Source organism: Chiloscyllium punctatum, chromosome 12 (assembly GCF_047496795.1).
Source record: "Chiloscyllium punctatum isolate Juve2018m chromosome 12, sChiPun1.3, whole genome shotgun sequence".
NCBI lineage: Eukaryota > Metazoa > Chordata > Chondrichthyes > Orectolobiformes > Hemiscylliidae > Chiloscyllium > Chiloscyllium punctatum.
Window position 1 is genome coordinate 16,114,192 of NC_092750.1, and position 23,965 is coordinate 16,138,156.

Here is a 23,965-nt window from a genome sequence, read left to right on the forward strand (position 1 = left end):
AGGGCCACTTGAGGCTATTACAGGAAAATAAGACAGAATACTAAAACCTCAGCCAGGTTTTCAGAATAGCCCCTACCTTGCACAGTGGTTAGCACCGCTACCTCACAGCGCCAGGGAGCTGGCTGCAATCACACCCTTGGGCAACCGTCTGCGTGGGTTTCCTCTGGGTGCTCTGGTTTCTTCCCATCGTTTTAAGATGTGCAGGTGAGGTGGATTAGCCATGGGGAAATTGCCCACAGTGTCCAGGGATGTGCAGGTGAGGTGGATTGGCCATGGGGAAATTGCCCACAGTGTCCAGGGATGTGTGGTAAGGTGGATTAGCCATGGAGAAATTGCCCACAGTGTCCAGGGATGTGCAGGTGAGGTGGATTGGCCATGGGGGAATTGCCCACAGTGTCCAGGGATGTGTGGTAAGGTGGATTAGCCATGGGGAAATTGCCCACAGTGTCCAGGGATGTGTGGTAAGGTGGATTAGCCATGGGGAAATTGCCCACAGTGTCCAGGGATGTGTGGTAAGGTGGATTAGCCGTGGGGAAATTGCCCACGGTGTCCAGGGATGTGTGGTAAGGTGGATTAGCCATGGGGAAATTGCCCACAGTGTCCAGGGATGTGTGGTAAGGTGGATTAGCAATGGGAAATGCAGGGTTACAGGGATAGCATGGGTCTGGATGGAATGTTCCTCAGAGATACCGTGTGGTCTTCCATGCTATAGGGATTCTATGACTGTGGAAGGGATGAAATTTGCAATCTGATTGACAAACCTATTCAGGTCAATGGAGGTGTTACACAGAAATGGGCTGCATTTGGAAGCCCAGTTGAGTAAGGTGAGCTGCAAGGAGACAGCTATGAGCTGCTTATAGCTTTCTCCTGTTCAGTTCTTTTTCCATTGTTACATATTGTAAGTTCACAATGCGAATGACTCAAGTTCTACACTGAAGCCTCAGAGAACTAAACAACAATTTTATGCCAGGAGCATATACATTCTAAAGGGGGCATCTTCATGACAAAGTACAGTACTCAAAACCTACTTGTGGGAAAAAGGAATCGTAATGATGATGCTCACCACAAATTCAAATCCAGAGAGGGAGGTGGATCCACTGATGACGAACTCCCCGTTATGACTTGCCTCTCGAATGGTGATCTTGATGGCGGTCGAATTGACGGGCTGAGGCTTTCCAGTGATTTCCAGTTTACATGTCAACCTGCCACAAGACAAGAGACACTTGTCTTTCCAAATTAAAAATTACATTAGGCATGCATTTCAATTCAAAACGAGGCTCAGTGGTTAGCAATGCTGCCTCACAACACCAAGGAACTGGGTTCAATTCCATGCTCAGGTGACTGTCCGTGTGGAGTTGGAATATTCTCCCCATATACGTGTAGGTTTCCACCAGGTTAGGTGGATTGGCCATGCTAAATTGCCCAAAGTGTCCACGTATGGATAGGTTAAGTGGACAAACCATGAGGAAATGCAGAGTTGCAAGGAATAAGGTTGGGGGGAATGGGTCTAGGTAGGAAACTCTTTGGAGGGTGGATGTGGACTAGATGGGCTGAATGGTCTGCTTCTGCAATATAGGGATTCTACGACTTGCAACTGACATGCGCTCCCTTGGTCTAACAAGAATGCATTCAATAAGAAGGACAGATGTGTGGGAGGGGAAACATATTTGATTGCCATGATGCTTTTTAGAAGAATTTCAACTGAATTATCACCCATACTCCAAGAGAGATTTTGGACAAGGTTTGGTCCTTTGAGTCCAAATAGTGTCACAACCCCACACTGTATGGAAACAGCAACCAGGCTGTAACTTTTTCCCAGACTGGCCAAATCGTGGTCAGAGGGTAGCTTGGCATCTAATGAAAGATGGTAGACATGCTCATGAAACTGGAGGGCCAATTGGCAGTCTGGAAACATGTCGCGAGTGGTCACCAGCTGGTCTGGTCTACAACACCTGGAAAGGCCCACAGAGCAACTGAGAAATTCTACTCAACTTCCAACCTGTAGGCTTTTAACTGTCCATTATTTAGTTGCCTGCTGTCGTGTACGGCCAACCCTGTCTCCCCTTCATCCCATAATGATCCAAGGGTGGGAAGGTGCTGGAAAATTGGCATGTATCTCACACCTTGCTGCCTACCACATCGGGGAGGACTGCAGATGCTGGAGAGTCAGAATCGAGAGTGTGGTGCTGGAAAAGCACAGCAGGTGAGGCAGCATCGGAGGAGCAGGAGAATCGACGTTTCGGGCATCGGCCCTTCATCAGCTTACGCCCAAAACGTCTACTTTCCTGCTCCTCGGATGTTGTCTGACCTGCTGTGCTTTTCCAGCACCACACTCTCGACTGCCTTTCACATCTGCCCCTCGCTGTACCCCTCACATATAGGACAGAAACTTTTATGCTAATATTGAAATGAGGCTGATATGGTGTTGTCTCTGTTGAGCTCAATGGGCAATTTCCATTAGCAAGTACCTCCAAAGAATAGAAGGAGATGAATGGCTTCCATATTTTTTAAGCAAATAAAGCAACTCTTCATCAGAACTTACACTTATTGCATTAGAAATTTAGTGAAGTCAAGACACTTGGACTACGATGATTTAGCAATGTGTAGTAAGCTCATGACACCTTCTGGTCATACATAGAATCATTGCCATTGAAACAACAGAAGTAAATTGCTTTGAGACATGTCTAAGCAACAAATGAAAATTCTATAAGGTGTAATTCTTTTCTTTCTTTACCATTATGGTGCACTTTTAAATATTATTTTTAATTTAGATTCTGTGAAAATTGTTTTACTATTACGAGGATGCTATACTCGTGCAGTGAATCACTGTTTGACAGCCAGAAGCTAATCCATTAATAAACTATATGCACAGCCATAATAGATTGTGAAAGTGTTTTTTTCTGAAGGCAAATGCAATAAATGGAGCACCACCTATTTTTAAATCGATTACAACACAGGATGCGCGTTGTCATGGGAACAATTAGAGCACAATGCAACAGATCTCCAAAACACTACACTGCTTTGGTATGTAATGAATTACAGTCAAACCTTGCTCTAAAATTTTGCTTCTAAGCCAAATGAGAATCGGCCATTCGGCCTCTCAATCCTGTTCCACTACTCAATTAGATCATGGCTGACTGCATGTGGATTACATTCAACTGCCCTCAATATCATAGCCTAACAAGAGTTGACCAATCTCAATTTTTCATAAAACTCCAATTTATGGAATGTAAATATCATAGGCAAGGCAAGGGTCTCACTCTCATCGCCATTTTTTGGGTGGCATGGTGGCTCAGTAGTTAGCACTGCTGCCCCACAGCACCAGGGACCTGGGTTCGATTCCACCCTTGGGCGAATGTCTGTGTGGAGTTCGCAAATTCTTCCCCTTGTCTGCGTGGGTTTCCTCTGGGTGCTCCGGTTTCCTCCCACAGTCCAAAGTTAAATTATCTGCTAAATTATCTGCAGTGTCCAAAGGGGTGGATTAGCCATGGTAACATGTGAGGTTATGGGGTTAGGCCATTGGACTGGAACTGGGTGGGATGGTCTTCTGAGCATTGGTATGGATTCAATGGGCCAAATGGCCTCTTTCCATTGTAGGGGTTCTATGAATGGCTAGCTATGCCATTGCTCTGGAAGAACATGTAGTTCAAATCAGGAAAGAATTATACACTTCCCTTCTTTATAAAGGGCATTAATGAACCAAATCAATTTTTCTAACAATCGATGGCAGTTTCACAGTCACTATTACTGAGACCAAATTTTACCAACTGAACTGAAATTCTACCAGATGCCATGGAAGGATTTGAATCCATGCCACTCGGTGAATTCACTGGGTTTCTGTATTATAATTCAGTGCCAATACCACCACCATCATCTTTGACGACCCAGCCTCAATTGTGTTTTTGTGTAAGAGATTTCCTTATTCCATTAGTCAAGAGCAAACACCATCTTGTAGTTTGGAGGGTGGGTGTGTAATCTATTCCACTTTAGGAGGCAGCTCAATGCATCCAATGGATGTGTTCAGTTTTTCTCCCCTCACTAGGGAAATCCTCCAGCCTCAGCAGTCTCCTCACATTGCAGAACCCAGCAGAAAGAGGAGCTGACATTTATCGCCTGGGTAGCATGTGAGATTAGATTAGATTAGATTCCCTACAGTGTGGAAACAGATCCTTTGGCCCAACAAGTCCACACCGACCCTCTGAAGAGTAACCCACTCAGACCCATTTCCTTCTGACTAATGCATCTAACACTATTGCTAAGGTTGCTAAGCCGCTGGCGAGGATATTTGCTTCCTCCCTCTCCGCAGGAGTCATACCAGAGGATTGGAAGGAGCCGAATATTGTTCCTCTTTTCAAGTAGTGTAATAGGGAAATCCCTGGCAATTACAGTCTTATGTCTGTGGTCAGCAAAGTTTTGGAAAGAATTCTGAGGGATAGGATTTATGACTATTTGGCAAAGCAAAGTGTGATTAAAGGCAGTCAACATGGCTTTGTGAGGGGCAGATCATGCTTCACAAATCTTATTGAGTTCTCTGAGGAGGTGTCAAGACAGGTCGACGACAGTATAGACAGGATGCAGAGCTGGGCTGAGAAATGGCAGATGGAGTTCAACCTGGATAAATGCACAGTGATTTTGGAAGGTCGAACGCGAATGCTGAATATAGGATTAAAGACAGGATTATTAGCAGTGTGGAGGAACAGAGGGATCTGGGTGTGCAAGTACATAGATCCCTCAAAGTTGCCACCCAAGTGGATAGGGTTGTTAAGAAAGCATATGATGTTTGGCTTTCATTAACAGGGGGATCGAGTTTAAGAGCTGCGAGGTTTTGCTGCAGCTCTACAAGTCCCTGGTGAGACCACACTTGGAATACTGTGTCCAGTTCTGGTCGCCCTACTATAGGAAAGATACAGAGGCTTTGGAGAGGGTGCAAAGAAGGTTTACCAGGATGCTGCCTGGACTGGAGGGCTTGCCTTATGAAGAAAGGTTGAATAAGCTCGGACTTTTCTCTCTGGAGAGAAGGAGAAAGAGTGGAGACCTGATCGAGGTATACAAGATAATGAGTGGAATAGATAGAGTCAATAGCCAGAGACGTTTCCCCAGGGTAGGATTGACTGGTATGAGGAGTCATAGTTTGAAGATATTAGGAGGAAGGTATAAAGGAGACGTCAAGAGGTAGGTTCTTTACGCAGAGAGTTGTGAATGCATGGAATGCATTGCCAGCTGTGATGGTAAAGCAGAGTCATTAGGGACATTTAAGTGACTGCTAGACAGTGAGTTGAGGGCTCCGTAGGTTAAGTTACTATATTTTACATTAGGATTAAATCTCGGCACAACATCGTGGGCCAAAGGGCCTGTTCTGTGCTGTACTTTTCTATGCTCTATGTTCTATTGGCAATTTAGCACGGCCAATTCACCTGGCCTGCACATCTTTGGACAGTGGGAGTAAACCGGGGCACCCAGAGAAAACCCACGGAGACACAGGGAGAATGTGCAAACTCCACACAGACAGTCGCTTGATCCTGGAATTGAACCTGGGACCCTAGCGCTGTGAGGCAGCAGTGCTAACCACATGTGCTAGGCTATTTCTTTCTGAAATTATTCGATTTTATCGCAGTGAAACATTTTCAACAGAGGTAATTCTCATTAAAAGGAGACAGGAAAATGGGGTATCGTGACCAAATGTTCTTTGAGCAATCCAGTTTCAGCATTATTGCCCAAATACTTTTCACTGGAGGGAGTGAAGAATACTTATACCACACTCACATCAAAAATAACCAACTCCAGTGAAATTATGATCATGTGCAAAGGTCACAAATTTCATTTTAAAATTCTAATCTAAGTTATACATCATGTTTTATGCCAAATCTCAATATCCTTAATCTAGGACTTTAGAAGAGATAGTATGAATTTATTCAACATATTGGTTTGTTTGAATCTGTTTAGGATGCTGCAGGTGGAGAGAGCTAAGTATAATGTAACCTTATGAACATTTTGAATTGTCATAAATAAATTTTGGCTCGAGATATATTTCCATGTTCAGTGCATCAGGCTGCTGTCACAAATATGCACTCCCCATGCCAACCGGGAAGACATACAAACATGCCTAATGCCTGGGCAATTTCAAGACTTATTAAGTTGTTTATTATAGTCATACAGCACCACGGTTGATGGCAAAAACTGAAATTAATCCAAAAAAAATCCTAGCCTAATGGTGGCTATGGAAACATTTGTTTCTACATAGTATCTCGACAGTGTGGAAACAGGGCTTCCAGCCCAACAAGTCCACAGCCACCCGCCAAAGAGTAACCCACCCAGATCCATTCCTCTACCCTATATCTACCCCTGACTAATGCACCTAACCTACACATCCCTGAACACTATGGGCAATTTAGCATGGCCAATTCACCTAACCTGCACATCTTTCAATTGTGGGAAGAAACTGGAACACCCGGATTAACCCACACTAACATGAGGAGAAAATGCAAACTCCACACAGACAGTCGCCCTAGGCTGGAATCGAACCTGGGTCCCTAGCTAACCGCTGAGCCACAGTGCTGCTCCATTGTTGATTATCACAAAGACCCAACTGGGCCTGGACCTGCATGTGACTTCAAACTCACAACAACGTGGCTGATGCTGAACTGGCCTCAAATTAGGGATGGGCAATAAATGCTGGCTCAACCAGCGACACAAACATCCTGTGAACAAATAAGGAAAAAAAAAGTGTTCACAAAGTGCTGCTAGGGAGAGAGATCCAGGGTTTTAGCCCAACAAAACTGAAAAACAGCAATATATCTCATAGCCAGCGCGATGTTTGTCAGAAATGGAACGTAGTTGTGATGAAAATACTGTGCCCTATTCAAGAGAGTTCATCCTGGTGTCCTGGACATAGGATGCAGGAGAGGAGCAGGTCCTTTGGCCCACATGTCTGTGCTATTAAAAGATGCCATTCTAAACTAAGCCTATCTGCCTACACATGGTCCATGTCAGTCTCCTGCCTGCTTTTCGTGCGCCTATCTTAAACATTGTTATCGTTGTCCTTCTACCACTCCCCCCAGCAGTGCATTCCAGGCACCTACCACCCTCTATGTACAAAAAGACTTGCCTCGCACATCTCCTTTAAACTTACCCCCTCCCACCTTAAAATGATGCCCTCCCGTCTTTGACGTTTCCACTCTGGAAATAGATTCTGACTATTCACCACATCTCTCATAGTTTTGTATAATTTTATCAGGTTGCTCCCTCAGCCTCTGTGAAACAATCCAAGTTTGCCCAAGCTCCCCTTATAGTTAATACATGCCAACCCAGGCAACTTCCTGGTAAACCTTCTCAAAGCCTCCACATCCTTCCTACAGTGTGGCGAACAGAACTGTGCACAATATGTCTAATATTGTATTGATCTAACAATATAAAATTCCAATGACTAACCCAAGATTGGGAGCGAATTTCTCCTACACAGGCAACATAAAATTGGTGCAGAGGTCATGCATCGAGGTCATTAACTGAGTGTTTCACATTTTTTCAACTGTGATCTACATGGTGGAGTAGTTGTTGAGAGGAGGCGTGGTAGAGGATGAGTTCTCCAATCAGACGACTGCCATTTATTTATTCGTTTAAGGGCTATGGGTAACACTGGCTGAGCCAACATTGAGTGCGTGTCCCTATTTGCCCTCGAGAAGGTGGTGGTGAGCTGCCTTCTTGAATTATTGCAGTCCATTGGCTGCAAGTGGACCCACAATGCATCTGCTGCATCTGCTCGGACGAGAAGACATTCCACTCCCAAGCATCCCAGTTTCAAGGCCTTAGGCAGGGAGTGTCAGGATTTTGATCCAGCGACACTGAAGAAGCAGCAACATATTTCCAAGTCAGGATGGTGAGTGGTTTGGAGGGGAAACTCTCAGCTCATTTTGTTCCCATCAGTCCACTTCCAGCCGCACAAGGCTGCCATCTGCCTGATGCAATTTGCAGGTGGACCAATCAAAGAGCAAGCAGCCCAGAAACAGGTAATTAATTATTTTGTAAGTTCATTTTTCATTTAGTTTTGTGGGAAGTGGGTATCAGCCTTTGTCGTCCTTGAACAGAGTGGCTTGCAGGATCATTTAAGGGGGTAGTTCTGAGTCAGCCATACTGCTCCGGGTGTGAAGTCAGTAGTTGCCCAGACCTCCGTCTCTGATGAATCAGACGGGTAATTACAACAATCAATGACAGCTTTGTGGCCAGCAATGCCGAAACTAGCCTACTATTTCAGTCTGTTAAATTGAATTCAAATTGCGCCAGCTGTGTGATGGGAACTGAACTGCCGATCCCAGAGCATTGGAAGCTGAGTGGAGGACATGCCCCTGTCTGTATCAATGGTGCTGAGGTGGAGATGATCAAGAACTTGAGTTCTTGGGAGTAAATATCACCAACCAACCACATCAATACTACAGTCAAGAAAGTACACCAACATTTCGACATCTTCAGGAGGCTAAGGAAATTTAGCATGTCCACAATGACTCTTACTAACTTATCCAGATGCTTCACGGCTTGCTATGGCAACTGTTCTGCCCATGACCGCAAGAAACTACAGAGAGTTGTGAACACAGCCCAGTCCATCTCACAAACCAGCCTTCCATCCATTGACCCAATCTATACTTCCCTCTGCCTTGGGAAAGAGCCAACATAACCAAGGACCCCTCCCACCCTGATTATACTCTCTTCCACCCTCTTTCATTGAGCAGAAGATACAAAAGCCTAAACACACATACAAACAGGCTCGAGAACAACTTCTTCCCCGCTGTTATTAGACTTCTAAATGGGCCTCTCAAATTTTAAATTGAATGTTGTTCTCACTCTTTTTGCACCTTCTCTGCAGCTGTAATATTGTATTCCTCATTCTGTTCTATTACCCCAATGCACTTTATACTGCAAAACAAAACTTTTCACTGTACCTAGACACTTGACAATAATAAATCAAATCAAAAATAAAAGTTGGAAAACACACACTGGCAGATTTACAAACAGCTTCTTCTTCTCGGTTATCAGACTTATGAACAGATCTCTCATATATTAGAGTTGATCTTTCTCTGCACCTTCTCTGTACCTGTTACACTAGATTCTGCATTCTGTTCTACTATCCTGATCTACTGACGTAAGGCACGATTTGTCTGGTTAGCATGCAAAACAACACTTTTCATTGCATCTCGGTACATGTAATAACAATAAATGAAATCAATCGGGGGAACATCTTCCCTACATCCAGTTTGCCCAGCTCTGTTAGAATTTGACATGTTTAAATCAGATCCCCTCTCATCCTTCTAGATTTGAGTGAATACAGACCCAGTCAAACTCCCTCTCCTTATTGGACACCTCTGCCAGCCCTGGTATCAGCCTAGTGAACCTTTACTGCACTAAATGGGGAAAATGAATCTTGTTTTAAAATTCCTTTTTGTTGTTTATACATGGATATTATCTATATAACGCATACCATTATAGGAGCAACACAATACATAAAAACAAAAGAACTTGCATTTATATACTGCCTTTTGTAACCTCAGCCATTGAAGCGCTTTTGCGATATAATCACTGATCTAATATAGAAACATGGCAACAGTCATAATAAACTTGCACAACCTGCAATGTGGTAATTTACCAATCTGCTTTAGTGATGCTTTTGTGAACTATTTAAGGGTATACAATTTCTTTCTCTTCTTTCAAATGTGCCAAGGGGGTCTTTGACATCCCCCCCCCCCCGCCCCAAAAGAGCACAAAGACAGTCACAAATTAGCTTAGAATCTCAGCTCAAAGATAGCACCTCAGAACTGCATGGGTGTCAACTGAGATTAAGTGCTCAAGGGTACCTTGTTGTACGCTATAAGCAAAGTGTTGCATTTCTCAGTTTACAGTCGTCTGTCTGCTATGAATCACACAGAGAAAAAAACTTAAGCCATCATGATGTTAAAGATATCACCTTTCTTGATCATTCATCCATTGAACTAACCAGTATCAAAACAGGAAGTGAATCAACCCTTCTTGAATGAAGGCACTTTTGCAAAGAGACCTATTGGACATTTTGTTCACAGTTATGACCTAAGAAGTAATCAGAGGTTGCAATCTATAGATGAATACTGTGTCATTGTACTAGCCCCAGGAAGAATATAGAAGCTGGGCAAAACACAAGTTCAGAGATAGCAAATCTTTCCAACGTACAATGGAAAAAGAGTACCTATGCAATTCCCAAACGTATAAACACAAATCAGGGCAGTCAAAGACAGTCCTGCCTAACCTCAGGGAGAGTTTGTTTAGTTTTTCAGCATTCTGGGCACAGGTAAAGGATTCTGTTCCCAAGGCTTTTTTATAGAATCCCACTCAATCTCCTTCTCACGTGCTGCAGACATTAGAAGCAAATTGTTCAGACTGCAAAAATGGAGAAAGTGAGGACTGCAGACGCTGGAGATCAGAGTCGAAGAGTGTGGTGCTGGAAAAGCACAGCAGGTCAGGTAGCATCCGAGGAGCAGGAGAGTCGACGTTTCGAGCAAGAGCCCTTCATCAGGAATGAGGCCTCGAGGAACTGAAACATCGATTCTCCTGCGCCTCGGATGCTGCCTGACTGGCTGTGCTTTTCCAGCACCACACGCTTTGATACTGTGAAAAGAGCAAATGTTAAAAAGGATGAGAAGAAGAAGCAGAGCAAACAATAGGACAGGAAGAGAGAGAAGAGAAAAATTAGAGAATGGAAGACAAAAAGTGGAGAAAGGAAAAGAGATGTGGCAACAAAAGCGAGCAAACAGCCAAAAACACCCACAAAAGTGAGGGAGTAGATCAAGGGGGGCACATATAAATCAAGGAAGAAGTTGAGGGCTATATAGAAGGATCAGAAGAAAGGGAGGAACAATCAAAATAGAAGAGGAACAGAAGTGAAGAAATATACAAGGGTGCTCACTAGAGATGCCACTGAAGGGAAATGAAACAGACGTGCAACAAAGGTCGCAAGGCAAAAAAGGTAGGGAAGAGGAAAAGGGAAAACTAGAGGTGGAATGGGAAAGTGAAGGTAGAAAGTCAAGCAGAAGGAAATAAAGAAGCACGCACAGAAATAATAGAGGTGATTGAGATGGCAAAATCGAAAGAGTGAGACAGCAGCAAGAATTGGACAGCGGTGAAGTGGGTGTGAGAAATTGACTTAGTTTTGAAGAGTTGAATAAAAAGAAGTTTGAGGGGGGTGATTCAGATAGCTTTGTCCAAACCTGCCGTCAAGAATAACTATTTGCTTGAGCACGTTTTGCATTTTGGTGAGTGAGTGAGCCTGAAACACCCAGGTCATTGTTTGGTTGCTGGTTGGTTCAGTTTATGAAGTCAGAGTATTTAGTAAATGTCACTGGTGTCTATGGATTGAGTTGACAAACTATTAACAGTGAGCCAGGAAAATCTCCTCCCACCATTTCCAAGATAAATTCACCATTCCTTTTACAGGATTAGACTTGAGCGATCGAAAGGGATACATTACTCATGTGAAACTACCAACTCTTCATGGGCTTGACTGAATATTTTCCTGCCTTCCCCCATCCCTAGCTTAATCTTAATTGACAACCTCAGGGCAGAACGGAATCAATGCTCTCCAACCAGCTGAATTAGGGATGGGAAAAAAGCCAGGTCTATCAGATTTCCTGTTGCTCCATGTGTTTGCAAACATATTCTGTAAAGCACAGAAACAAACAATTTGGCCCAACCAGTCCATGCTGGATTTTATGCTAGTTTATTGTCCACATGAACCTACACCTCCAACCCTGTGACAAAGGCCAGAGGTAAGTCATTCCAAAAGGTGTTTTGTGGAGATGGGGCGGAAGGGTGTAAAGGTGTCAGCAGGATAATGTTTGGTGCCTGTTACCTCCCCCACCCCATCCTTAATCATTTGATCAAGCATTGAATGCCTCTGAACAATGGACACACCCAGAGACGACAAGCAGGTGCGTGGTTTTACTTGTCATACATCAATAGGTCCATGCCCTCTCTCACTGGGTTAGCAGCGGTGACATAAAGCACTTAAGAACTTTACATGGCAATGGGGAAGTCCCATCTTGAGCCTTCCCAATTAATTCTAATGGAGTGGGGGGGTGTGGTTCCACCACCATCCCACCAAATTCAATATCCTTCCCACCTCAAAGCATAAACCGAGAAAGGAACTAAAATTCCCCAGCTAACTGCAGGCCGGGACATGATCTTTACACACCATTAACCCCTGGAGCTACTGACAGGAGTGTATTACAAGGTAGAAGATAACAAAAGTTAAAGAGACACTGTAAAGAAATGGGGCCTTTCAATTTGATGGCATCACCAACTTCCCTCTCTCACAGCCGTGGCCCCACTGCTGTATGTCACCCTGACCTACAGTCCTGATTGGACACGGAGTCCTCCTCTACTCCCGGAATTAGCGACCTTCCTACCAGATAGTCACCAATTAGCCATTCGGCATGCGTTTGGATGAGCTGAGGAAATAGTAGGTGAGGCAGGCGAGCAGGCTGCCATCTTAGATTCTGATCCACCGCTCTTGCTTCACACCGCCCAACACCCGACCCCTCAAAACCCTATATAAAACCCAGCTCCATGTTTGACTGCAGCTACATTCAGGTATACGGTGAATATTGAACCAGATGCTTGAAGCAAGGTGTTGCACATAGAATCCCTACAGTGTGGAAACAGGCCATTTGACCCAACAAGTCCACACCGACCCTTCAAAGAGTATCCCACCCAGACCCATTCCCCTACCCTATTACTCTACAATTCCTATGACTAATGAGCTAACCTACACAATCTGAACATTATGGGTAATTTAGCATGGTCAATTCGCCTAACCTGAACATCTTTGGACTGTTGGATAAAACCGGAGCACCTGGACGAAACCAACAGAGACATAGGGAGAATGTACAAACTCCACACAGACAGTTGCCCAAGGCTGGAATTGAACCCAGGTCCCTGGTATTGTGAGACAGCAGTGCTAACCATTGTGCTACCTTGGTGCCCTCATTCAAGTCAACACCATCTCTGTCTCCACTTGCTCCCTGCCTCAGAAATCAAGGAAGTGGAAATGATCTCTGCAATGGTTTCCCTGACCTTTGCGTCACCAGAGTGGACAATCCCTTGGATCAAGGATTGGGAAAACCAATCCTGTTAAGTGAGAGCTTCAACCTGTATGGTCGATACATATTTACAAGCGGTAGTTACAAAGTTGAGCAATTTGCCCCATAGCAGGATTTTACCCATGAAAAGGAAAACAAAACATTGCAAGGAGATTCCTTGACCGAAACTTTTTTTTGTACGAAGATCTAAAATGGGGAAGAATGAAAGGTAGGAACTTACATCCTGGCATTGCTGATTTCAGGGATGACTTTGCAAGGCCGGTTTCCCACTTGAACCACATGGGAGGCTGGTGTTATTGGCGGCCCATGTGGAGATTGGAAATCCCGGCCGCATAGTTTTAGCATGGTCTCGCCATCGACAGGAGCACTTTTGGGTTGAAACTGCAATTTAAAGCAAATAAAGAGAAAAAGTACAATGAGCAATGAGTACGTGAGTTCTAATGAAGCAGCAGAAACAGTTAGAGAATGCAAGTTTTTTTAAATTCAGGCACTTGCTCTGATTTACATCTCGATTATCTTGTAATTTTCAAATAGACTTCAACTTTAATTTATTGAAGAGTACTTTGCTCTTTTGTAAATGGCCAATTCTTTCCACACGGTATAATAATACTGACGGTGTTTGTAGAGGACAATTTGACTGTTCCTTTCCATGGACATTCTGAATGCTAACTGCCTTTACAGAACTTTATTTGGAAAAATCAAAGCACTCCAATGGACAATCCATCTCTCATCTTTCATCATGAAACAATGTCTATCACACCCTTGGGCTATAATGTTTGGCCCCACTGGATGTGATCACAGAGGGAGGCACAAATGGAATCTCACATGTTAGGGGGTGTCAAGAATGATGGGGGCAAGGTCTGTTGAGCAGGCAGAGTAGAATGAAGCAAGGGTATGGCATCCAGTGGATGGGAGGTGGGTGGCATCTTGAGGGGGGTGTGCCTTGTGGTGAGCAAGACCTTTCCACCTGACCACCCCTGCCTGCTATTATATGGCAAGGACAGTACATTGTTCAGCTCATTAGGCTCATTAATAAGTCTAACTGACCTTTGATCATTGATTTAAATATGGTGGTTAGAGCCGTACAGCACAGAAATAGACCCTTCAGCCCGACTCTTCCATGATGGCCTGGTTTCCCAAACAAAACTAGCCCCATTTGCCTGCATTTAGCCCACATCCCTCTAAATGTTTCCTATTCATGTACCTGTTCAAATGTCTTTCAAATGTCATAATTGCACCTGCCTCCACCAATTCCTCTGGCAGTTCATTCCACATACAATACCCTTCATGTTCAGAAATTTAATAGATGTGTTTAAATTCATGAGAGGGTTCGATAAAGCCAATGAGTGGTAAGTGTTTCTACTGGCAGAGGGAGCAGCCATCAGAGGACACAGGTTTAAGGTGAAGGAACTGGAAGGGAGATGAGGATTTTCTTTTTTGAACACAATGACTTGATGTGGCCTGGAATGAACTGCCTGGCAGGGGAGAGGAAGCAGATTGAGTTTGAATTTTCAAAAGGAAATTCAATAAGCCCAAGAAATACCAAAGTTTGCAGGACCAGGGGGAATAGAGCAGGGGATTGAGACTCATTGCACAGCTCTTTCAAAGAGTTACCAAGCGCACAAATGAGCCAAATCATACCTTTCTGAGCTTGGATTCTGAACAGTGTTGTTGATCCAAACAGATTGGAGATAATTGGTAGAATAGTTACAGGATGACAGCTTGACTACCAGCATCATGGGAAGTTATTCACTCGGCTACACTAAAGCGAAACCATTTTCTGTTTGTGATTTTTCTGCAATTTCCTATTGGTAAAAATTTCAGGGTTTGGATTTTTCTTTTGCTACTTTGCACTTGTCAAGCTACAATACGTTCCGTTTAATGAACCACTGCCATTGCTTCTCATAGGCTCAATCATTCTGTTGGCTCAGTGGTGACAATGAAGACGTACCAAACCCACACTCATGTACACTCAGTGGACTTCTGCTGGATAAAACCAGCAACGTTGTGCAATCACAAAAGGCTTAAAGTCCAATTTTCAACTGACAAAACTCAAAGGTCATTTGGAAACAGCAAAGGAATGTTGGCATCTGACTACTTTCAGATGAAATAGGTTCAGGTTAACTCTTAATGCATAAGACAGGCTGTGAAAATGTATGTTCAGAAATTGGCCATTTGTATCTGCGATTTATGCAAACTTCAAATCTGAATCAAGCTCATTTTAGGAGAATAATTCCAATATCGAACCACTCACTTTACAACCAGGAACATGTAAATTTAAAACAGTAGGAAAACTTGAATTATTACATACCCTCAACAGTTTGACCAATAGCTTTTCTTCACAATTCTCTGACAAATGTTTGCTCATCTGCACTTCTCCCCACCTCCAACACCAACTAAATGGTCTTTCTTCAAGTGCGAGTATTAACATGGAGTGTAGGCAAGTCACACAACAAAGGGTGATATCTCTGCTGAGCACAATTCAGTAATTTCCAGCAGGACATGTTCTTCCAACAGTGGGAATCCTAGTTTGTCTTTTCCTCTCTGATCACTGGGTACCCATGCCAGCTGGTCCGTACAGGCTAGTGAGAAAAGGAGGTGGAAGGAACAAAGTGGAAAAGGATGACAGAGGGGAAAGGAAAAGCAGGAGGGTGGAAGCAAAGGGCTAGGGCAGGGGAAAGGAGAGGAACAGGATGGAAGTTGTATCTATGTAACATTTTCACACAGCCCCAAAGCACTTTATAGCCAATTAAGTGCAATTATATTATCAGATTTGCCACTTTGTGCATTTTGCACAAAGAACAATTAAATTTACCGACTACAGGCAGTCTCTGGATTGCAAACAGCTTCCATTTTGGAGTCCGTTCACAAGTCAAATTATACGCAAGTTAGAACACAATCCAGGACATTGGAAAGCAGCTGTTGATAAGTATAGGAAATGTTCATGCGTCAGGACTTTAAAACTAAATTCTGCATGGGATCATGTTTGTTAAGTTGGATGCTTTTAAATCGGGGGCCTCCTGTATGTTAATTACTGTAGTGCAGGTTGAACGGTAAATCTTGCTGAAGTCACTTTGAGAACTCCCCTACCCAACTTCAAATCTTGCCAGGATCTGTTATGTGCAGAGAGAGTAGGGTTTAATCTCTGATCTGCAGCACAACACCACTCACATATAAATAAACTGCAATTATGAAGAGAGGTTGACTGAGCTCGGACTTTTTTCATTGGAGAAAAGGAGGAGTAGAGGGGACCTAATTGAGGTATACAAGATAATGAGGCATAGCTGAAAATGTGTTGCTGGAAAAGCGCAGCAGGTCAGGCAGCATCCAAGGAGCAGGAGAATCGATGTTTTGGGCATGAGCCCTTCTTCAGCCCTTCTCCTTCTCCTGCTCCTTGGATGCTGCCTGACCTGCTGCGCTTTTCCAGCAACACATTTTCAGCTCAGATCTCCAGCATCTGCAGTCCTCACTTTCTCTAAATGAGAGGCAGAGATAGAGTCAATAGCCAGAAACTATTTCCCAGGGCAGAAATAGCTAACACGAGGGGTCATAGTTTTAAGCTGCTTGGAGGAAAGTATGGCGGGGATGTCAGAGGCGGGTTCTTTACACAGAGAGTTGTGAGAGCATGGAATGCGTTGCCAGCAGCAGTTGTGGAAGCAAGGTCATTGGGGACATTTAAGAGACTGCTGGACATGCATATGGTCACAGAAATTTGAGGGTGCATACATGAGGATCAATGGTCGGCACAACATTGTGGGCTGAAGGGCCTGTTCTGTGCTGTACTGTTCTATGTTCTAATTATTATAAACCTTTCATAACCACTGGACATGCCAAAGCCAATGAAGTACAGCATTGAATGGAAACTGTGTGCACAAGTCTCTGGAGTGGCACTTGAACCAATAGCCTTTTGACTGGGAGCTGAGTCTGACAGAGAGATCCAAGATCAGTAATGGTCGGCATAGCCCGGGACCCAATAGATCCACTTGCTGGTTCACCAGGAGAACCAATCTGCTTCACAAGAGTAGTTTTACACATTGTTGTAAACATACCTCAACAATAACAGGTGTACACGTATCTGGCAACCACTTCTTCTGACATTCCTGTTGTCGGGTACAGGACCCCTCACACCAACCACATTTCATGAAGGATGGTGCAATCTGACATGATTTACAGGTCAGGAAGTGTTGACAGCCTGGTCCATCAACTGGTACTTTAGTCACCTGAAATCAAAACAAAAAAGTAAAGCTGCATATTCCTTTGCATATTACAGAACATTCCAGAGATATATCGACTCTGAAGGGAGACTAGGTAGGCTGGGATTGAGCAGAGAGGAGAGTGTGGTGCTGGAAAAGCACAGCAGGTCAGGCAGCATCTGAGGAGCAGGAGAATTGGCGTTTCGGGCAAAAGCTCTTCATCAGGAATGAGCAGAGAAGGCTGACAGAGCTCCTGATTGAGATGATCAAAGTTGTGAGGTACATACATGGCCTAGATAGGGAGAAACTATTCCCCTTAGCACAGGCGTCAATAATTATAGAATAGATGTAAGTTAAGGGGTAAGACATTTCGAGAGAATTTGAAGAAATATCTTTTCACCCAGAGCGTGGTGGGTATCTGGAACTCACTGTGTAAAAGGGTGTTAAAGGCAGGAACCCTCAACACATACAATACTGCAGGTCAAGTCCAATGGGATCAGAATAGATAGATGCTCGATGACCAACACTGACATGCTGAGCTGAAGAGCCTTTTCCCATGCTGTAAAAACTCTGACTCTACTTCTAACTCAAGGCAATGTATTGTCCTCACTACACAAGATGCAGTTATTCACATGGAGGGAAATCTCATTGAGATGTACTAGACGCTGAGGGGATTTAAAAAGCTAAAATAATGTTTCCACTTGGAGGAGAGACTGGAACTCGGGACACAGTTCGACAATCAGGGATCTGATCATGTAAAGTAATAGTTAACTTATTCAGAAAGTGGTGGGAGGAGATTTCCCAGGCTTACTGTTAATAAAAAGGATGTCAGTGCAGTGTTGTGGTCAGAATCAGGTCAACCCATGACCTTATTGTCTCAAGGGGAGTAGACTCAAGGGGATGAATGGCATATACCCACCCCTAATTTGCATGTTTAAATGCATTTGCTGATTGTATTACACTCTTGAAATATAATTCCAGCCTATGTTAGTCTATATTACATAAAGAGTTGAATATAAAATTGCTTGATTTGTTTTGCACAAGTATATCAATGATTGTTAATCAACCTGCTCAGAGGAGTTTTTACACATCTCCAGAGAAGGTGGGACTTAAACTCTGGGCCTCCTGGTTCTGAGGCAGGGACACTGGTGCACGATTTGGAGCCCTCCCCATGACAGTGTGTGCTTTGGCTCCTCTATAAATACTTCTTGAACAGCCCAACAGTTCTTGTCTCTACCACCCTGAGTTCCACACCATACTTCCCTCTGAGTGGGAGAGAAACACCCTCTCATTGATCGCCTTGCCTTAAACCCCATGCCCTCCTGTGTTAGTCACCTCTTCACTAAGAGCAAACATTTCTCCCAAGTTACCCTATGTCCCTCAGAACTTTATACAGCTCCATCCTCCTCCGTAAGGAGAGCAACCCCAGCTTGTCGAGTGTGTCTTTGTAGTTGAATCTCTTCCAAGAGATTTGATTTGATTTGTTGTTGCATGCGCCAAGGTGTGTGCTGTTCAGACAGGTCATGCCTTGGAATGAGTATATCAGAGTAATAGAACAGAATACAGAATACAGTGTTACAGCTACAGAGAAGGTGCAGAGAAAGATCAACTCGAATAAATGAGAGGTCCGTTCATAAGTCTGATATCAACGGGAAAGAAGCTGTTTTTGAATCTATTAAAATATGTTATCGAACTTTTATACCTTCTGGCTGATAAAAAAGGGTGGAAGAGAGTATAACCAGGGTGGGGGGGGGTCATTGAGTATGTTGGCAAAAATGAGGACTGCAGATGCTGGAGATCAGAGTCAAGCTCTGAGTGGTGCTGGAAAAGCACAGCAGGTCAGGCAGCATCCGAGGAGCAGGAAAATTGACATTTCGGGCAAAAGCCCTTCATCAGGAATGACTGATGTAAGGCTTTTGGCTAAAACGTGGATTTTCCTGTTCCTTGGATGCTGCCTGAACTGCTGTGCTTTTCCAGCATTACTCTAATCTTAATCATTGATTAAGTTGGCTGCTTTCCTGAGGCAGCAGGGAGTGTAGACAGAGTCAATGGGTGGAAGGCTGGTTTTCGTGTTGGATTGGGCTGTGTTCACAACTCTCTGTCATGTCTTGCAGTCTTGGGAAGAGCAGCTGCCGGACTGAGCTGTGATGCATCAGGGTAGGATACTGTCTACGGTTTGTCTGTACACATTAGTAAGACTCATTGTGGAGATGCCGAAATTCCTTAGCATCCTGAGGAAGTAGCAGCATTTTTGACCTTGTGCACCAATGTGCATGGACCAGGACAAATTGTTTGTGATATTTACTCCTTGGAACTTGAAGCTTTCAACCACCTCCAGCTCAGCACCATTGATACAAACAGGGGCATGTCCTCCACTCTGCTTTCTGAAGTCGATGACCAGCTTTTGCTGGCATTGAGGGGGAGATTATTATCTTTCCACCCTGCCACTGAGCTCTCTATCTCTTTCCTGTACTCTGTCCTGGTGAATCTCCGTTGCATTCCCTCTCCAGTTTCTTCCTGTAGTGTGAGGATACTTGCCTTTAGCAGTCAAACCTTGGTGGATTGATGAGTTGAAAAGCATCACAGTGAGTTAACTATATCTCAGGAGGAGCTGTTGATCGTTAGACTGTCCAACATCTCAGGCAGACACCACCTTGTCAGAATTTCAAACAACTGCCGCTGCATGCGTACATTCGTCAGCAACATTATTTCACAACATATTTCCAAATGCTTCAGAGATTTGAAAGCAAAACACTGAAAGGTTACAGGATGTTGTTGCACCAACATGTTATATTACAGACTATTAGTTCATCAGTTCCCTTTTTATTCCTGGCCCCTTTCCATCTGAGCTGTCCTCAGAAAGGATTAGCTCAGCAAATTTTTACGTAAGAAGGCAGTCAATTTAAAAAAAAACACAAGTTGTGAGTTTTATATTAATTCAGGGGTCATGTGCATCACTACGAACGGCAGCACTTACTGCCATCCTAATTGCCCTTGTGAAGGTGGTAATGAGTTACCTTCTTGAATCATCACAGTCTATGTGGTGCTATTAGGAAGGAAGTTTCAGGAATTTGACCCAGCGACAGGAAAGAAACAATGGATTAGTTCCAAGTTAGGATGAGGCTTGGCTGGAGGATGGGTTTTGTCTGTGCACATGTGCTGCCCTATTTCTCGTTCTTGGCACAGAGAATATCACTGGATTAGTGGTGCTGGAAGAGCACAGCAGTTCAGGCGGCATCCGAGGAGCAGCGAAATCGACGTTTCGGGCAAAAGCCCTTCATCAGGAATAAAGGCAGTGAGCCTGAAGCGTGGAGAGATAAGCTAGAGGAGGGTGGGGGTGGGGAGAAAGTGGCATAGAGAACAATGGGTGAGTGGGGGGAGGGGATGAAGGTGATAGGTCAAGGAGGAGAGGGTGGAGTGGATAGGTGGAAAAGGAGATAGGCAGGTAGGACAAGTCCGGACAAGTCATGGGGACAGTGCTGAGCTGGAAGTTTAGAACTAGGGTGAGGTGGGGGAAGGGGAAATGAGGAAACTGTTGAAGTCCACATTGATGCCCTGGGGTTGAAGTGTTCCGAGGTGGAAGATGAGGCGTTCTTCCTCCAGGCGTCTGGTGGTGAGGGAGTGGCGGTGAAGGAGGCCCAGGACCTCCATGTACTTGGATGCTGCCTGAACTGCTGTGCTCTTCCAGCACCACTAATCCAGAATCTGGTTTCCTGCATCTGCAGTCATTGTTTTTACTTACAGAGTTGAAATGTTGGGCCACAGGGCGATGTGGTTGATTGGTGTGGGTGTCTCGGAGATGTTCCCTAAAGCGCTCTGCTAGGAGGCGCCCAGTCTCACCAATGTAGAGGAGACCGCATCGGGAGCAACGGATACAATAAATGATATTAGTGGATGTGCAGGTAAAACTTTGATGGATGTGGAAAGCTCCTTTAGGGCCTTGGATAGAGGTGAGGGAGGAGGTGTGGGCGCAGGTTTTACAGTTCCTGCGGTGGCAGGGGAAAGTGCCAGAATGGGAGGGTGGGTTGTAGGGGGGCGTGGACCTGACCAGGTAGTCACGGAGGGAACGGTCTTTGTGGAAGGCGGAAATGGGTGGGGAGGAAAATATATCCCTGATGGTGGGGTCTTTTTGGAGGTGGCGGAAATGTCAGCGGATGATTTGGTTTATGCGAAGGTTTGTTGGGTGGAAGGTGAGCACCAGGGGTGTTCTGGCCTTGTTACAGTTGGAGGAGTGGGGTCTGAGGGCGGAGGTGCGGGATGTGGACGAGATGCGGTGGAGGGCATCTTTAATCACGTGGGAAGGGAAATTGCGGTCTCTAAAGAAGGAGGCCATTTGGTGTGCTCTGTGGTGGAACTGATCCTTCTGGGAGCAGACACGGCGGAGGCGGAGAAATTGGGAATATGGGATGGCATTTTTGCAAGAGGTAGGGTGGGAAGAGGTGTAATCCAGGTAGCTGTCAGAGTCGGTGGGTTTGTAAAAAAATGTCAGTATCAAGTCGGTCGTCATTAATGGAGATAGAGAGGTCCAGGAAGGGGAGGGAGGTGTCAGAGATGGTCCAGGTAAGTTTAAGGTCAGGGTGGAATGTGTTGGTGAAGTTGATGAATTGCTCAACCTCCTCACGGGAGCACGAGGTGGCGCCAATGCAGTCATTCCCACCCTACCTCTTGCGATTACACCTCTTCCCACCCTACCTCTGCAACAGTGAAGGTACAGATTATCTTCTGAGGTTTGGCTAGTGACCTTGGGAGGGGTGGTGTTCCCATGAAACTGCTGCCTTTGTCCACCTCAAGTCTTGAGGAGCAGGAAAATTGATGTTTCAGGCAAAAGCCCTTCATCAGGTTTTTGCCCGAAACATCGATTCTCCTGCTCCTCGGATGCTGCCTGACCTGCTGTGCATTTCCAGCACCACTCTAATCTAGACTCTGATCTTCAGCATCTGCAGTACCCACTTTCGTCTTTGTCCAACCCAAACCTATTGTCGGTGATTCAACAATAAGCCTAAGAGATTTAAGTTATTAAATTAATTAGGAAGATTATAAAAGTTGGGGTTCAAACAAAATCATGTCGAGAAAATACAAGAAGGAAATATTTTCTAAATTTTGATGCTGTGAGATTCTCCCAGAGCCTCCATATGAACTGCAAGGCAAAACCAAAACCTGTCTGTAAAAGGTAGTACACATATATAATCTTGTGTCATGGTTTGAAGTTAAAACCAGGAAGTTGTGAACAGAAGGTTGTTTGCATCAGTGATATTTGGGGTTCTGACTGGTTTGCAATCAATTCATCCCCTGTCCAAGTTTAATATCAGTAGCTTCCACCTGTTTAATTCTTACCTTCGAGCCAGTAACAAACAGCACGGAGTTATCCAAGCGGGCAACTTTTCGAGAAACTGGATCTGTCTCACTCAAGCTGAAATTCGCATGTGGTTTAAATGATCGTTGAATGATCACCTACAAGAGATAAAGGAATTCAGAACTTTAGAAAGTAGTTCAGAAATAAGAGCAAAGGCTGTTAACAGCAGCAGCCTTCTCAGAACACACACTTAATCACTGAATGGTTATAGTGTTGTCATAGTCTTACCAGACTATAAGGGCTGCTCTCTTATTAGACAGAAGTGACTGGTGGTGATTTAACCTGAGGGCCACCAGACCTCAGACGAGGGAAGAGGTTGAGAAGGACAGTCCTTCATGGTAACCTCAGACCAGTGATAGGAATTGAACCTACACTGTTATCATCACACAGCTCTGTAAACCAACAATCCAACTAACGAAGCTAAACCAATGCCCTGTTATAGCATAGGAGGAGACTGTTTGTGCTGGCTTTCTGAATGTGAAATCCCCCTCCTTGTCTCATGGCCCTGCACATTTGTCCTCTTCAGTGATAATGATCATTAAATGATTGTTGAAAAAAATTCTCCTGGATCACCAATGTCCATGAGAAACCTGTCCTTACCTGGTCTGTCCTATGGATGTGATTCCAAATCCACAACAATGTGATTGACTCTTAACCACCATCTGCAATGGTCAAGCAAGCCATTCGGCTCAAGGGAGACTCAGGATGGACAATGAATGCTGTCTTTGCCAGTGACATCCACATCCCAACAATAAGTAACAAAAATAAAAGCACAATCAAATTTGGTGTCTTCATTCCCATATCTCTTCCTCTTACTCACCCCTACTGTCTCCATTTAACCCAAACTAACTATTTCACATCTCACTGTATTGGTCTTCTGCACATCGAGACAGCATTTCAAATTTGGTGGTAGAAAGCAGCTACCATCTAGATTCTAACCACTAAAGCTCTCACCCAAATTCCTTCCTTTTGTTACTTCTCCTTCCGTTCCTGTTTGCAAAGTTCTCCTTGGAATGTATTCTTATCAACTTGCCTTTCATCAGCTGTCAAAACATTCCTACTCCTGGTTTTCCATCCTTTCTGATGGGAAATGATTTGGAAGATTTTGGTGAGTCAGATACACCATTCAGGCAGCAGCTACTGCAGGACAATGATTAGTATCTGCCTAGAAAATTAATTCAGAGTATGACGTTTTGAGAGATTTCAAGGATCCATGCGTTTTTGCAAACACGGTTTCGCAAATCCAGAGGCTGTACTTTCAATATTGTGATTGGAATAATGTGATGAAATTCCCTCCAAAAACACAA

The 23,965-nt window shown here is 44.3% G+C and overlaps 1 protein-coding gene across 1 annotated transcript in view; it reads right to left on the bottom strand.

The window, feature by feature from the left end:
- LOC140483625 (macrophage-stimulating protein receptor-like) overlaps nt 1–23,965 on the bottom strand; it is a 134,204-nt gene that overhangs the window by 42,410 nt on the left and 67,829 nt on the right. Inside the window, exons 4-7 of the mRNA XM_072581916.1 lie at nt 22,640–22,756; nt 17,162–17,332; nt 13,333–13,493; nt 1,064–1,202 (exon numbers count right to left, since the gene is read on the bottom strand). Of these exons, the coding sequence (XP_072438017.1) occupies nt 1,064–1,202; nt 13,333–13,493; nt 17,162–17,332; nt 22,640–22,756 (588 nt within the window). The remainder of the gene's footprint in view (nt 1–1,063; nt 1,203–13,332; nt 13,494–17,161; nt 17,333–22,639; nt 22,757–23,965) is intronic.